General features: G+C 32.9%; 1 protein-coding gene across 1 annotated transcript; it reads right to left on the bottom strand.

The window, feature by feature from the left end:
* Nucleotides 1-1,271: 1,271 nt before the first annotated feature.
* LOC116257118 (pentatricopeptide repeat-containing protein At2g33680-like) lies at nucleotides 1,272-1,953 on the bottom strand. The gene is made up of 2 exons (XM_031633732.1): nucleotides 1,831-1,953; nucleotides 1,272-1,709 (listed from the first exon to the last, which is right to left on the bottom strand). Exons 1-2 carry the CDS (start codon nucleotides 1,951-1,953, stop codon nucleotides 1,272-1,274), a joined length of 561 nt encoding a protein of 186 aa, XP_031489592.1.
* Nucleotides 1,954-16,674: the final 14,721 nt, after the last annotated feature.

The following is a 16,674-nucleotide window of genomic DNA, read 5'->3' as shown; positions in this document are numbered from 1 at the left end:
GGTTCGGTCAAAGTCTATTTTCATCCATTAATTGGATCATGAGACAAACCTACTTTTTGGTCAAGCTGAGCTCATGTTGACTGAGCCTATCTAAGATTTGGGTGCACTAGGGTCGAACCTACTTGAATTAAGTGGATTTCATCCGCCTAGTTATTGCTTTTCGAGAATTGAAAACTCTTTAAAGAGGACCTAGTTAAAGAAAAGAGAGATGCATAAATGTTTCTCTTTTCCTAGGTTTTTAGTTATGATATCATTCATTTCTCCTTGAAAATGATTTTTTCATTTAATTGGGAGAAAACATTTATTTATTTATTTATTTTAAATGGGGGGTGTGACCATTGGGGGGGCTCTTGACCACAGAGGCTATGTGGGGCCCACACGTGGGTCCCACGTAGCATTCTAGACTGAATTAGATCCAATTCTTGGATCTAAGTCAAAATTTGAGTTTTGCAATTGGATTTGGATTTGGATTTCAAATGACATTTGTAATTGAATTTGGATTTCAAATGACATTTGTAATTGAATTTGGATTTCAATTGACATTTGTAATTGAATTTGGATTTAAAATGACATTTGTACATAGTTTGGACTCGTAATCTTACATTGGGATTTGTATCATGAGTCAAATTCATGATTCAAATCTAAATTGCGTTTTGGTTCGAAATTGGCTTTGAAATTGCAAAATTTCACAATTCTTTTGTGAAATTTTTACATTGCTTCAATTTTGATGTGAAAAAATTTGGGGTGTTAACAGAAGCCATTCATAAATATAGGACGTACCTACCACAATCAGCAACTCTCTCTTTTTCCTCTAATCATGGAAACTTAAGAGGTCAGATGTTACTCTCATCACATGAACTTGTTATACTAAGCTCCACCCTGGTTCTTTTTTAATACCAAAGTCATTCATCAGATTCCTTATCATTGTAACATCTTCCCAGCTGCTTATCTCTACAGACATATTGGACAATGACAGATAGACTCTTGAATCACTGGGACCTGGCTCTAGAACCTTGTTCACTGCCAATTTTCTGAGCTCAACATTCTCATGGAGACTGCAGGGACCAAGAAGTGTTCCCCAAACAAACGCGTCTGGCTTGAGAGGTAGTACATCTATGAACTTCACTACTTCTTCTAGTATGCCAGACCGGCCAAGCACATCGATCATGCATGCATAATGTGGAATACCTGATTTAACACTTTAAATCTTTTTCCATGGAATCAAGATAGCCATATGCTGCTTCTGTTAAACCGTTGTGGTTGCATGCAGTCTAAACCCCAACAAAAGTCATAGCATCTGGTTCAATATCTTTCCCTAGCATCTGCTCAAATGTTTGAAGAGCCTCAAGACCTTGTCCATTTTGAGCGTAGCCTGCAATCTTGGCAGTCCAAGACACAACATTTGTTGCACATAAAAGATCAAATACTTTTTGAGAATCTGAATCTCCTGTGTTACCACATTTTGAGTACATTGTAACCAAAGAGCTACCTATAGTAAGGTCGAACTCCAGGCCTGTTTTTATGGTTTGAGCATGAAATTGCTTGCCCAGTTCCAAGTACATGAGATTTGAGAGCACCCCAAGAAGAGATGAGACAACAAAACTATCTATTTTCAATCCATCCTTTAGCATCTCATCAAATTGCAACAAGAGAAGACCAAGAGAAGTGATCCCTTTATGGCATCCTATTGAATACTCTGAAGGAAGAAACTGTGTTTCCACATTTGGAATACATGTTAAGAAGAGAATTTCCTACAAGATTTTGTCTTTCCATGGCAAAATGAAGAGCAAAGGCATGGATTTCTTTTCCTTTCCTCGACAAATTGCAAACAGAACAAGCAGTGAGGAGAGCTGACAGAGTGAATACATCAAGGTTCAGTTCTTCAGACTGCATTTTTCTGACTAGTTCAAATGCCTTTTCTTGCTGGCCATGATATGCAAATCCAGCAATCATGGATGTCCAAGAAACAACATCTCTTTCTACTTCTCCCTCCAACAATTGAAAATCTTCTTCTAGGTTTCCACATTTGGAATACACTATGGAAATTGAACTAGTGATTGAAGCATCGCAAGCTAATCATGTCTTAACAACAAAAGGCTTCCCTAGTTCTTCAACGTCGATTACACTCAAAACACTTGATGTTGCATATTTGTCAGGTCTCATTCCTTCATGCAGTATCTGCTGAAACAACCAAATAGATCTTCTAGAATTTTGGCTTTGATCATAACCAACAAGCATGGTTGAGAATATGGAGATAGACATCTTTATCACCACTCGCTCTTTCTTCATGAAAAACTTTCTCACACAATTCAATGTTCCCACATTTTGCATATGCATTTGTGAGGGCTTCAAAAACCACAATGCTTGAAAGAAGCCCATTCTTTAACATCCAACAATAAAACTACAATATTTGTTCAAGTTTGGCTACTTTAGCACAAGCAGAGAGCTCAAAAGCAGAAATAGAATCACCCTGACAAATATAACCTGAGATAACAGCTGCCCAGGACACAACATCATGTTTAGGCATTCTCTAAAACTCCACAAGGGCATCCACCATGCTTCCACATTTTGCATACGTATCAACGAGGCCAGTTGCAACAAAGACATCATCTAGAAGATTGCATTTGATTATCCAAACATGAATTCATCAACCCAAGTCCAATTCTTCAATACTAGTGCAAGCAATTAAGACACTTCAAAGCAAAAAAGAACTCAAATAAAATCGACTTTACAAAGACGAAATAAGCATAAAAAAGTGTGCGATAACACAACTACAAAATTTATTTTACGATACACTAACGTAAAATCATGTTTACAATGATGCAATAAGCACGCAAAAAAATCGAATGCAACAACGACACTGTATGAACTAGTTTACAATGAAAAGGCATTTACTAAGAGGCGATAAGCTATCGGACAAAACAAATTGCAATAATGCAACTGCATGATTCGTTTTATGATACACTAAAATAAAATTGTGCTTACATGGACGAGACAAGCACTCAGAAAATTTCAATGCAACAATGTTGCTATATGGACTGCATGATTTGTTTTACGTTATACTCAAATAAAATTGTGTTTACAATCATGCAGTAAGCACAAAAAGTCATACAATAACACAACTATAGGATTCACTTTATGGTATTAATAGAGAGAGTGATATATAAATTTCTCGTTTTTCCCACGAAATTCAATCATGGCGTTATCTAGTTTCATTAAAAATGATATATTTTTTGAAAAAGAGAGGGGGTGGCCTCTTGGGTGGCCTTTGCTCACGTAAGCAAAGTGGGATCCACATGTGGGTCCCACAACATTTTGGATCTTGACCTGGATCCAGTTTTTGAATTTGAATCTTGATTTAGATTTTGAATTCACATCCAGATTCCAAGTTGGTCATGGATCTCAAATGACAATTGTAATTGATTTGAATATCAAAAACCAAATTTAGATCCAATTTTGAGTACTAAAATAGAATTTGGACACATAATCCTGCCTTGGAATTTATGTTATGAGTTAAACCCTTGATTTGAACATCAATTGTGTTTAGATTCGAAATTAGCCTTGAATTTGAAGTCTTTTACAAGTTTTTTGTGAAATTCTTTTCTAAGATTTTGAAATTGCATCCATCAACTTTGATGGAAAAATTTGGGCTGTTAACAATACAATGTTGTTGTTGCATTTAATTTTTCCAAGTGCTAATCCCGACCTTGTAAATACGATTTTACTTGAGTATATTGTAAAACAAATCCTGTAGTTGCATTGTCGCACAATTTTTTGTACTTATTGGGTCCTTGTAAACACGATATTATTTGAATGTATCATAAAATGAGTCTTGTAGTTGCGTTATTGTGTGCTTTTTATCTAACTACTTATTGCCTCATAATAAGTGCCTTTTTTATCATAAAACCCATACAATGTTGCTGCATTTAATTTTTATGAGTGCTTACCGCGTTCTTACAGACAAGATTTTGGTTGAGTGTAGTTTAAAAGGAATCCAGCTATTGCATTATCGCAATCTATTTTGTCTGACTACTTATCACTTCATAATACATGCCTTTTTATCCTTAATCCAGTCCATATAGTGTCGTTGTTGTGTTTAATTTTTTTGACGGCTTATCGGGTCCATGTTAACACGATTTTACTTGAGTGTATCGTAAAATAAATTCTACAGTTGTGTTATCGCATGTTTTTTTGGTGCTTATTGCCTCTTTGTAAACACTATTTTGTTTGAGTGCATCAAATTCTACAGCTGTGTTATTGCAATCTATTTTGTCTAACAGCTTATCGCTTCTTAAAACCAGTCCACACAGTTTGATTGTCGCAATTAATTTTTTTGAGTATATTATAAAACAAATCTTGTAGTTGCATTATTGTAATATGTTTTGTCTGACTGCTTATCGGCTCTTAGTAAATGCCTTTTGTCATAAAACCATTTCATACAATGTCCTTGTTGAATTTACTTTTTTCAAGTGTCATAGCATCCTAGTAAACATGATTTTATTTGAGTGTATCGTAAAATGAATCCAGTAGCTCCATTATCACACAATTTTTTGTGTTTATTATGTCCTTACAAACATGATTTTTTAGTGCATTAGAAAATAAATCATATAGTTGCGTTATCACAATCTACTTTGTTTGAATATTTATCCCCTATTAGTAAACACATTTTTATCGTAAAACTAGTCAACAACGTGTCATTGTCGCATTTAATGTTTTCTGAATGCTTATGGCATTCTTATAAACAAGAATTTACTTAAGTGTATCGTAAAACAAATCTTGTACTTGTGTTATCGCATGATTTTGTATGTTTATCATCCTTATAAACATTATTTAATTTAAATACATCGTAAAATGAATCCTGTAGTTGTGCTATCACAATCTATTTTGGTCGATGGCTAATCGCCTCCTAGTAAATGCCTTTTTATCGTAAAACATGTCAATGCAGTGTTGTTATTGCATTTAAATTGTCTTTGTTCTTAGCATGAGCTTATAAACATGATTTTATTTGAGTGCATCTTAAAATGAATCATACAATTGCGTTAACATAATCTACATTATCCGACTACTTATCAGCTCTTAGTGAACACCTTATCGTAAATCCAGTCCATATAGTGTCCTTGCTGCATTTAATTTTTATGTGTGCCATTGTATCCTAGTAAACAAGATTTTACTTAAGTGTATAATAAAATGAATCCTACAACTCTGTTATCGCATGATTTTTTGTGTTTATCAAGTCCTTATAAACACGATTTCATTTGAGTGTATCGCAAAACTAATCATCCAGTTATGTTATCACAATCTGTTTTGCCCGACTGCTTAACACCTATTAATAAATGCCCTTTTATCATAAAACCAGTCCATACAGTCTCATTGTCGCATTTAAATTTTTGAGTGCTTATTGCATCTTTGGAAACAATATTTTACTTCAGTATAGCATAAAACAAATCATGCAGTTACTTTATCACAATTTGTTTTGTCTCACTCCTTATCGCCTCTTAGTAAACACCTTTTTATTCTAAAACCAGTCCGTATAGTGTCGTTATCTTAATTATTTTTTCCAAGTTCTTATTATGTCATTTTAAACATGATTTTATTTGAGTGTATCATAAAACAAATCATGCAGTTGCATTATCATAATATATTTTGTCTAACTGCTTATCGACTCTTAGTAAGTGACTTTTTATCATAAAACTCATCCATATAGTGTCGTTATCCCATTTAAGTTTTTTCAAGTGCTTATCACGTCTCAATAAACACGATTTTATTTAAATGTATCATAAAATGAATCTTATAGTTGTGTTATCACAATCTGTTTTGTTTGATTGCTTATCACCTCTTAGTAAATGTCTTTTTATTGTAAAACAATTCCATACAATGTCGTTGTCAAATTTAATTTTTTGGAGAGCTTATCATGTCCTTGTAAACATGATTTTATTTGAGTATATTATAAAATGAATCCTATAGTTGTGTTGTCGCATGAGTTTCTTGTATGATAGCTTATCGGATCATGGTAGACACCTTTTTATTATAAAACCAGTCCATATAGTGTTGTAGTTGCATTTAATTTTTTTGACTGCTTATCGCATCCTTGTAAGCACAATTTCATTTGAGTGTATCGTAAAATCAATCCTATAGTTGTGTTATCACAATACATTTTGTTTGACTATTTATTGTTTGTAAGTAAATGCCTTTTTCTTGTAAAACCAATTCATATAGTATCGTTGTCGCATTTAATTTTTTTTAGTGTTGATTGCATCCTTGTACACATGATTTTACATGAGTGGATCACAAAATGATTATTGTAGTTGCATTATTACACAATTTTTTGTGCTTATTGCATCTTTGTAACCCAATTGAGTTTATTTAAAATGAATCCTATAGCTGTGTTATCACAATCTGATTTGTTCAACTGCTTATCGCCATTTTATAAATACCTTTTTAACGTAAAATCTTTCTATACAATGTCATCGTCGCATTTAATTTTTCATGCATCCTTGTAAACACAATTTTACTTGACTGAATCGTTAAAATAATCATGCAGTTGTGTTATTGCATGACTTTTTGTGTTTATCGCATTCTTGTACACAATTTTATTTGAGTGTATCGTAAAACGAATCATGTGATAACATTAACGCAATCTATTTTGTCCGACTAGTTTTTGCCTCTTAATAAATGCCTTTTTACGTAAAACAAGTTCATACAGTGTCATTGATGTATTTGATTTTTTTGAGTACTTAGCACTGTTGTAAACATGATTTTACTTGAGTATATCACAAAAAGTCCTACAGTTGCATTATCACATGATTCTTTGTGCTTATCACATCTTTGTAAACATGATTTCATTTGAGTGTATTGTAAAACAAAACTTAGAGTTGTGTTATTGCAATCTATTTTTTTTTTCTGCTTATCGCATCTTAGTAAACTACATTTTATTGTAAAACCAATCTGTATACAGTCATTGTCACCTTTAACTTTTTTGAGTTCTTATCGCATCCTTGTAAACTTGATTTTATTTGAGTGTGTCGTAAAATGAATCATTTTGTTGTGTTATCGCAATCTGTTTATTTTTTTTAAGTTTTTAGGATCTTAGTAAATGCCTTTTTATCTTAAAACTAGTCTAGTGTCCTTTTGATCAGAAAACTAGTCCATATAGTGTCTGTGTCCATTGCATCCTTGTAAGAATGATTTTACTTGATTATATCATAAAATGAATCCTACAGCTATGTTATTGTATGATTTTTTTGTGTTTATCGTGTCTTTGTAAACACGTTTATATGTGAGTGTATCATAAAATGAATCCTGCTACAACATTATTGCAATATGTTTTATCTAAATACTTATCACCTCTTAGTAAATGTCTTTTGATCGTAAAACCATTCCATATATCCCAAACCAAAAAAAGTGGCCAAATTTAAGCCCTATAATGCTATCGAGCCAACCTGAGGCCAAACCCATTTCTAACCAGGCCAGACCTGGCCGACAAAATATCGGGCCTCGGGCTTGAACTTATGCATGTGACCTGACCCGGCCCGAATATTGACGGTCCCATAATAATAGTGTGTCCATCTTCATCAAAACGATACCATCAAGCACATACCAAGGTCTGTTGCCTGGCAATCCCAAATATGATGAAACTGCCCTTTCCTCTACTCCCTCCTCTCCTCATCCTCATCATCTTGGTCCTCGCCGCCACGGCGACCAACCCATGGCCTCAACTATTAAACATGTTGGAGATCCTGATGATCTCCCAGGTACACCGATCTTGCTTTACCTTGTTTTCGCCCCCTTTTTCTAGAATTCTTGAAATCACGAGCTTCGGCTACCTTCGTTTCGGACGATCTTGTTTGGGAAGAGAGTGTTGCTCTGATCTTAGCTTCTGAGTCTGATTTTCCTTTTCTGTGTTGCCATGGTGGAGAAAGGAGTAGATGGATGTTCTTACACCGTGGTCATGAAGAAAGAAGAAGAAAATGCAAATATTCAAAAGTGTTGCATCTAAATTCTTTGCAGTAAATCGAGCGGTTGAAATTGGGTTTCTAAAAAACCCCCCTTCGACGGGGCGAAATGATCTGCTTGATAGCAGTCAACAGCAGCGATGATGGTGAGGCAGTTACGGCAGCGACGTTGATGGCAAAGCGGCATTCGGCACTCGGCACAGCCACTGATAGGCGATAGTTGATGGGGAGGAGGCAGTCAGAGTCTCTTAGCCGCAGAGGAGAACGAAATAGAAATACAAATGTTGAAATGAAATAAACCCTAAGTCCCTAACCTAAATTACCTCTTTTGAAAAAAATATATATTTTTATTTGTCATCGGGCTTCTCAGGCCCTCGACGGGTACCGTTTCATGCCCAAGCCCGACCCATTAAAGTACCTGGCCAGGCTAGGCCCTATAAGGCTAGCCCAATAAATGATTTTTTGGTACCCAGGTCCGGGCACGAGTCGGGCCGGTTATCGGGTACCCAGCCCAGTGCCTAGGCTTAGTTGTCGCATTTACTTTTTTTGAGTGCTTAACCCATCTGTGTAAACAAGATTTCACTTTAGTGTATTGTAAAACGAATCTTGCAGCAACGTTATTGTACCATTTTTTTATGTTTATCCCTTCCTTGTGAACATGATTTTATTTAAATATATCGTAAAACAAATCCTACCGTTGCGTTAGCGCAATCTGTTTTGTCTAATTGCTTAACACCACTTAGTAAATTCCTTTTTATGGTAAAACCAATTTATACAGTGTTGGTGTCACTTTTAATTTTTACGATCTTATCATGTACTTGATTTTACGGGAGTGTTTAGTAAAATGAATATTGCAGTTGCATAATCACAATCTGCTTTGTCAGACTGCTTCTTGCCTCTTATTAGATGACATTTTATCGTAAAACCAGCCATATAGTGTAGTTGTTGTTTTTAATCTTTTTGAGTGCTTACTGTGTCCTTGTAAACACAATTTCATTTGAAAATATCGTAAAATGAATCTTGTAGTTGTATTATCGCAATTTGTTTTGTCTCACTATTTATCACCTCTTAGTAAATACTTTTTTATCGTAAAACCAGTCCATACTGTTTACAAGGACATGATAAAGACTCAAAAAATTTAAATGCGACAACAACATAGTATGGACTGGTTTTACGATAAAAAGGCAGTCGGACAAAACATATTGTAATAATACAACTGCATGATTTGCTTTACAATACACTCAAATACAAATGTGTTCACAAGGCTACGATAAGAACAAAAAATTGTGTGGCTACACAACTACAGGATTCTTTTTACAATAGACTCAAGTAAAATCATGCTTTCAATGAGTCAATAGGCACTTAGATAAATTAAATGCAACAACGACACTGTATGGACTGGTTTTGCAAAAAAAAAAAAGGCATTTACTAAGAGGTGATATGCAGCCGAACAAAACAGATTACGGTAACGGAACTAAAGGATTTGTTTTACAATACACTTCAATAAAATCATGTTTTCAAGGATGCGATAAGCATTTAGAAAAATTGAATGCAACAATGACACTGTATGGATTGGTTTGGCGATAAAAGGGCATTTATTAAGAGTCAATAATTAGTTGGACAAAACAGATTGTGATAATGCAACTATAGTATTCGTTCTGCAAGACACTCAAATAAAATCATGTTTAAAAGGATGTGATAAGCACTCAAAAAAATAAATTGCGACAACAACACTATATCGACTTGTTTTATGATAAAAAGGCATTTACTACAAAAAAAATAAGTAATTGGACAAAGCAAATTGCGATAATGGTACTGCATGATTCATTTTACGATACTCAAATTAATTCATGTTTACAAAGAAGCAATAAGCCCAAAAATTCATGTGATAATGCAACTGCTGGATCTATTTAATGATACACTCAAATAAAATCGTGTTAACTAGGTCGTGATATGCATTTGAAAAAGTTAAATGCGACAATGATAGTATGGACTGGTTTTACAATAAAAAAGCGTTCTCTAAGAGATGATAAGTAGTCGGACAAAACAAATTCTGATAGCATAATTGTAGGATCAGTTTTAGTATGCACTTAAATAAAATCATGTTTACATGGACACAATAAGCACTCAAAAAAATTAAATGCAACAACGAGACTGTATGGGTAGGCTTGTAAATAAAAAGGCTTTTATTGAGAGGGGATAGGCAGTCGGACAAAACAAACTGCAATAACATAGCTGCAAGATTTGTTAAACAATACACTAAAAAAATCATGTCTTCAAGGATATGATAACCATAAAACATCCTTTGATGATGTAATTGTAGGATTCATTTTATGATACACTCAAGTAAAATTGGGTTGACAAGGATGTGAGGCACTCAAAAAAATTAAATGCAACAATGACATTATATGGACTGGTTTTACGATTAAATGGCATCTATTAAGAAGTGATAAGCAATCGGACAAAGCATATTATGATAACATACCTGTAAGATTCATTTTAGTACACACTTAAATAAAATCGTCTTTATACGGATGCGATAACCACTCAAAAAAATTAAATATAACAACGACATAGTATGAACTAGTTTTGTGATAAAAAGGCATTTACTAAGAGCTGATAAGTAGTTGGACAAAACAACTTGTAATAATGCAATTGCATAATTCATTTTACAATACACTCAAACAAAATGTGTTCACAAGGCCATGATAAGCACTTGAAAAAAATTAAATGTGACAATCGACATTGTATGAATTGGTTTTATGATAAAAAGGTATTTACTAAGAGGCGATAGCAATCAGACAATACAATTTTCAAAAAAGCAGCAGCATCATTTGTTTACACTCAAACAAAATCAACTTTACAAGGATGCGATAAGAACAAAAAAGCATGCCATAAAGCAACCATAGCATTTGTTTTACAGTATACTCAAGAAAAATCAAGTTTTCAAGGAGGCGATAAGCACTTAGAAAAATTGAATGCAACGACATTGTTTGGACTAGTTTTATGATAAAAAGGCATTTACTAAGAGACAATAACAGTCAGAAAAAAAAATTGAAATAACATAACTACAAGATTCATTTTACAATACACTCAAATAAAATCATGTTAACGAGAACGTGATAAGCACTCATAAAATTTAAATACGACAACGACACCACATGGACTGGTTTTTATGGAAAAAATGTGTTTACTAAGAGGCAATATGTAGTCGCACAAAATAAATTGTGATAACACAAGTGCACGATTCGTTTTACGGTACACTCAAATAAAATCATGTGTATAATGACACAATCAAAACTCGAAGAAATCAAATGCGACGACGACATTACATGGATTGGTTCACGATAAAAATTCTTTATTAAAAAGTACTAAGCAATCGAACAAAACAAATTGTGATAACACAACTGCAGAATTTATTTTATGATACACTCGTATGAAATCAGACGCAATAAGCAAAAAAATCGTGAGATAATGCAACTATAGGTTCCGTTTTATGAAACACTAAAGTAAAATCACGCTTATAAGGAAGTGATAAGCAGTCGAAAAAATTAAGAGTGACAATGACACTATGTGGACTAGTTTTACAATAAAAAGGTGTTTACTGAGAGGCAATAAGCAGTTAGACGAAACATATTGCAATAACGCAACTTCAAAATTCGTTTTAAGATACACTCAAATAAAATTGTATTTAAAATGACATGAGAAAGACTCGAAAAAAATCAAATATACAATACTGTATGGACTGGTTTTATGATAAAAAGTCGTGTACTAAGAGGTGATAAGTAGTCAAACAAAATTGATTGTGATAACACAACTACAAAATTCATTTTATGATGCGACCACGACACTCTATGAACTTGTTTTACATTTAAAACTCTTTACTAAGAGGCAACAGGCAGTCGGACAAAGCCGATTGCAATAATGCAACTACAGGATTCATTTTAGGATACACTCGAATAAAATCATTTTAGGATACATTCACGCGATAATGCAACTACAGGATTTATTTTCTAGTATACTCAAATAAAATTGTGTTTATTGGGACCTGATAAGCACTCGAAAAAGTTAAACACAACAATGACACTGTAAGATTAGTTTTACGATAAAAAGGCATTTACTAAGCGATGATCAATAGTTGAATAAAACAGATTATGGTAATGCAATTGCGGGATTTATTTTAGTGTACACTCAATTAAAATCGTGTTTACATGGACGTGATAAGAACTTCAAAAAATTAAATGCGACAACGAAACTAGATGGATAGGTTTTTTGATAAAAATGTTTTTATTGAGAGGGGATAAGTAGTTGGACAAAACAGATTGCGATAACATAACTGCATGATTCATTTAATGATACATTAAAAAAAAGATCAGTTTACAAGAACATGACAAGCATAAAAAATTGTGTGATGATGCAACTATAGGATTCATTTTACTTAACACTCAAGAAAAATCGTATTTACAAGGAGGTAATAAGCACTCGAAAAAAAATTAAATGTCGCAACGACATTGTATGGACTAGTTTTACAATAAAATGACATTTACTAAGAGGCGATAAGTAGTCTGACAAAGCATATTGCAATAACACACTTGCAGACTTCGCTTTAGGATACATTCAAATAAAATCATGTTTGCAAGGACACAATAAGCACTTGAAAAAATTAAATTCAACGATGACACAATGTGGATAGGCTTTACGATAAAAAGTTATTTACTAAGAGGTGATAAACAGTTGGAAAAAACAGATTGCGATAACACAACTACATGATTTATTTTAGAATACACTCAAATAAAATCGTGTTCACAATGCAACCATAAGCACTTGGAAAAATCAAACGTGATAGTGACATTGTATGGACTGCTTTTATTATAAAAAGGCATTTAATATGAGGCGATAAGCAGTCAAACAATACAATTTTCGATAAGCAACAACAACATTTGTTTTATGATATACTAAAAAAATCATGTTTACATGGACACCATAAAAACAAAAAGTTGTGCCATAACACAACCATAGGATTCATTTTATGGTATACTCTAGTAAAATCCAGTTTTTAAGGAGGCAATAAGCACTCGAAAATATTAAATGTAATGACACTGTATGGGCTGGTTTTGTGATAAAAAGGTGTTGACTAAGATGCAATAACAGTCGAACAAAACAGATTGCGATAACACAATAACAAATTTGTTTTACGATACACTCTAATAAAATCATGTTAACAAGGACATGATAAGACTTGAAAAAAATAAATGCTACAATGACATTATATGGAATAGTTTTACAATAAAAAGGTTTTAACTAAGAGGCAATAAACAGTCACACATAACAAATTGCGATAACGCAACTGCATGATACATTTTACGATACACTAATAAAATTATGTTTACAATGATATAATAAGGACTCAAACAAATTAAATGCGATGATGAGATTGTATGGACTGGTTTTATGATAAAAAGTTCTTTACTAACAAGCAATAAGCAATCGGACAAAATAGATTGCGATAAATCAACTTTAAGATTTGTTTTATGATACACTCAAATAAAATCATGTTTACAAAGACACAATAAGCACAAAAAAAAAAAGGGATAACACAACTATAGGATTCGTTTTACAATACATTCAAGTAAAATCGTGCTTATAAGGACGCGATAAGCAGCTGAAAAAATTAAGGCAACAACGACACTGTATGGATTGGTTTTACAATGAAAAGACATTTTCTAAGAGGCAATAAGTAGTCAAACAAAACAGATTGCGATAACGCAACTGCAAAATTCATTTTAGGATACTTGATAAGGACTCAAAAATTTTAAATACTGCTACAACAATGTCAGGACTGGTTTTATGATAGCATTACTTTGAAGTGATAAGCAGACAGGCAAAATAGATTGCTATAAAGCAAACTGCAGGATTTATTTTAAGATGCAACCAAATAAAATCATGCTTTTCAAAGACATAAAAAGCACTCAAAAAAATTCAATGCGATAATGACGCTATATGGATTGGTATTATGATAGAAAGGCCTTTACGAAGAGGCAATAAGCAGTTGGACATAATAGATTGTGATTGTGATAACATAACTGCAGAAATTGTTTTAAGATATATGTATACAAGGACACAATAAGGACTCAAAAAAATTAAATGTGACTACGACACTACATGTATTGGTTTGACGATAAAAAGTCATTCACAAAGAGGTGACAAGAAGTCATACAAAAAATCATGCAATAACACAATTGTAGGATTTGTTTTACTATACACTAAAACAACATCGTGTTTACAAGGACCTAATAAGCACTCAAAAAAATTAAATGCGACAATGACTCTATATGAACCGGTTTTACAATAAGGCAACTGCATGATTCACTTTTTGATACAATCAAATAAAATCGTGTTAACAAGGACGCGCTAAGCACGAAAAATTGTCCGATAACGCTAGTTCATGATTCATTTTTTGATGACGCAACTACGCTTTTCACTTTACGACACACTCAAGTAAAATCAGGTTTACAATGATGCGATAGATGCTAAAAAAATTAAATGCAATAAAAAATACATTTATGATACATTATATGGACTTATTTTATGATTAAAAAGTGTTTGTTAAGAGGCGATAAGCAGTCGAACAAAATAGATTGTGATAACGCAACTACAAGATTCATTTTACCTTATAGTCTACTAAAATCATTCTTACAAGGGCGTGATAAGCACTCAAAAAATTAAAAGCAACAACACTGTATGACTGGTTTACTATAAAAAGGCATTTACGAAGAGGAAATCAGTCAGACAAAGTAGAGTGTGATAGCACCACTACAGGATTTGTTTTGTGATACACTTAAATAAAATCATGCCTATAAGGGCGTTATAAGCGCTCATAAAAATTAAATGTGACAATGACACTATATGGACTGGTTTGATGATTGAAAGGTGTTTACTAAGAGCTTATAAGGAGTCAGACAACACAGATTGCAATAACACAACTACAGGATTCGTTTCAAATAAAATCCTATTTACAAGGATTTGAAAAGCACTCAAAAAAATTAAATAAGACAATCGCAATGTATGGATTGGTTTTACGATAAAAGGCAATTACTAAGAGGCAATAAGTAGTCAGACAAAACAGATTATAATAATGCAACTGTGTGATTTGTTTTATGATGCACTCAAAAAAATCGTGTTTACAAGGATGCGATAAGCACTTGAAAAAAATAAATGCAACAACAACATTGTATGGACTGATTTGTGATAAAAATGCATTTTTTAAGAGGTGATAAGCAGTCGAGCAAAATAGATTATGATAACACAATTGCATGTTTCATTATATGATACACTCTAATAAAATCATGATTACAAGGATGCAATAGGCAGAAAAAATCACGCGATAATGCAACTGCAAGATTCTTGAGCGGTACACTCAAGTAAAATCGTGTTTACATTGACGCGATAAGCACTCGAAAGTATTAAATGCGACTACGACACTATATGGTCTGGCTTTTTTATAAAAAGGCATTTACAAAGAGTCAATAAGGAGTTAGACAAAACAAATTGTGATAAAGAAATTGTATGAACAAAAAATCATGCGATAATGCAATAGCATCATTTGTTTTACGATACACTCAAACAAAATCGTGTTTATAAGGATGCAATATGCGATCAAAAAAATTAGATGCACAATAGATTATGATAAAAAGATGTTTTCTAATATGTGATAAGGAGCTAGACAAAATAGATTATGATAACGCAACTGGAGGACTCGTTTTATGATACACTCAAACAAAATTATCTTTACAAGAACATGATAAGCACATAGAAAAATTAGATATGACAATGACACTACATGGACTAGCTTTATAATAAAAAGGCATTTACTAAGAGGCGATAATCAATCAAACAAAACAGATTCCAATAATGCAACTATATGATTCATTATACGATACACGCAAATAAAATCATGTTCATAAGGACACAATAAAAACAAAAAATTGTTCAAAAACACAACTATAGGATTTGCTTTACAATACAATCCAATAAAATCATGTTAACAAGGACATGATAAGTACAAAAAATCATAAGATAATGCAAGTTCATGATTCGCTTTACGGTGATGCAACTGCACTATGTGCTTTATGATAACACAACTGCAGTATTCACTTTATGACACACTCAAGTAAAATCGTGAGGACAAGGATGTGAGAGGCACTTGAAATGCAATAAAAATTTGTGTTTACATTATACTATATAGAATGGTTTTACAATAAAAAGTGTTTATTGATAGGCAATAAGTAGTCGAACAAAATAGATTATGATAATGCAACTGCAGGATTTGTTTTACAGTACACTCAAATAAAACTATTTTTATAATGATGCGGTGAGTACTCAAAAAAATTAAAAACATCAATGACACTATATGGACTGGTTTTACGATAGAAAGACATTCATGGAGTTGCATTATCCTACATTTTTTAGTTCTCACATCCTTGTAAATAGGATTTTATTTGAGTATATTATAAAACAAATCATGTAGTTGCATTATCACATAATTTTTTTCTTGACTACTTATCGCCTCTTAGTAAACGTCTTGTTATCATAAAAACAGTCTATAGGGTGTCTTTGTCGCATTTGATTTTTTTGGGTGCTTATCACATCCTTGTAAACAAGACTTCATTTGAGTGTATCCTATAATGAGTCCTGCAATTATATTATTGCATGATTTTTGACT

This window comes from Nymphaea colorata, chromosome 7 (genome assembly GCF_008831285.2).
Source record: "Nymphaea colorata isolate Beijing-Zhang1983 chromosome 7, ASM883128v2, whole genome shotgun sequence".
Classification (NCBI taxonomy): Eukaryota; Viridiplantae; Streptophyta; class Magnoliopsida; order Nymphaeales; family Nymphaeaceae; genus Nymphaea; species Nymphaea colorata.
Note: the sequence above shows the minus strand (reverse complement) of the source record. Positions and strands in the feature narration are given on the sequence as shown.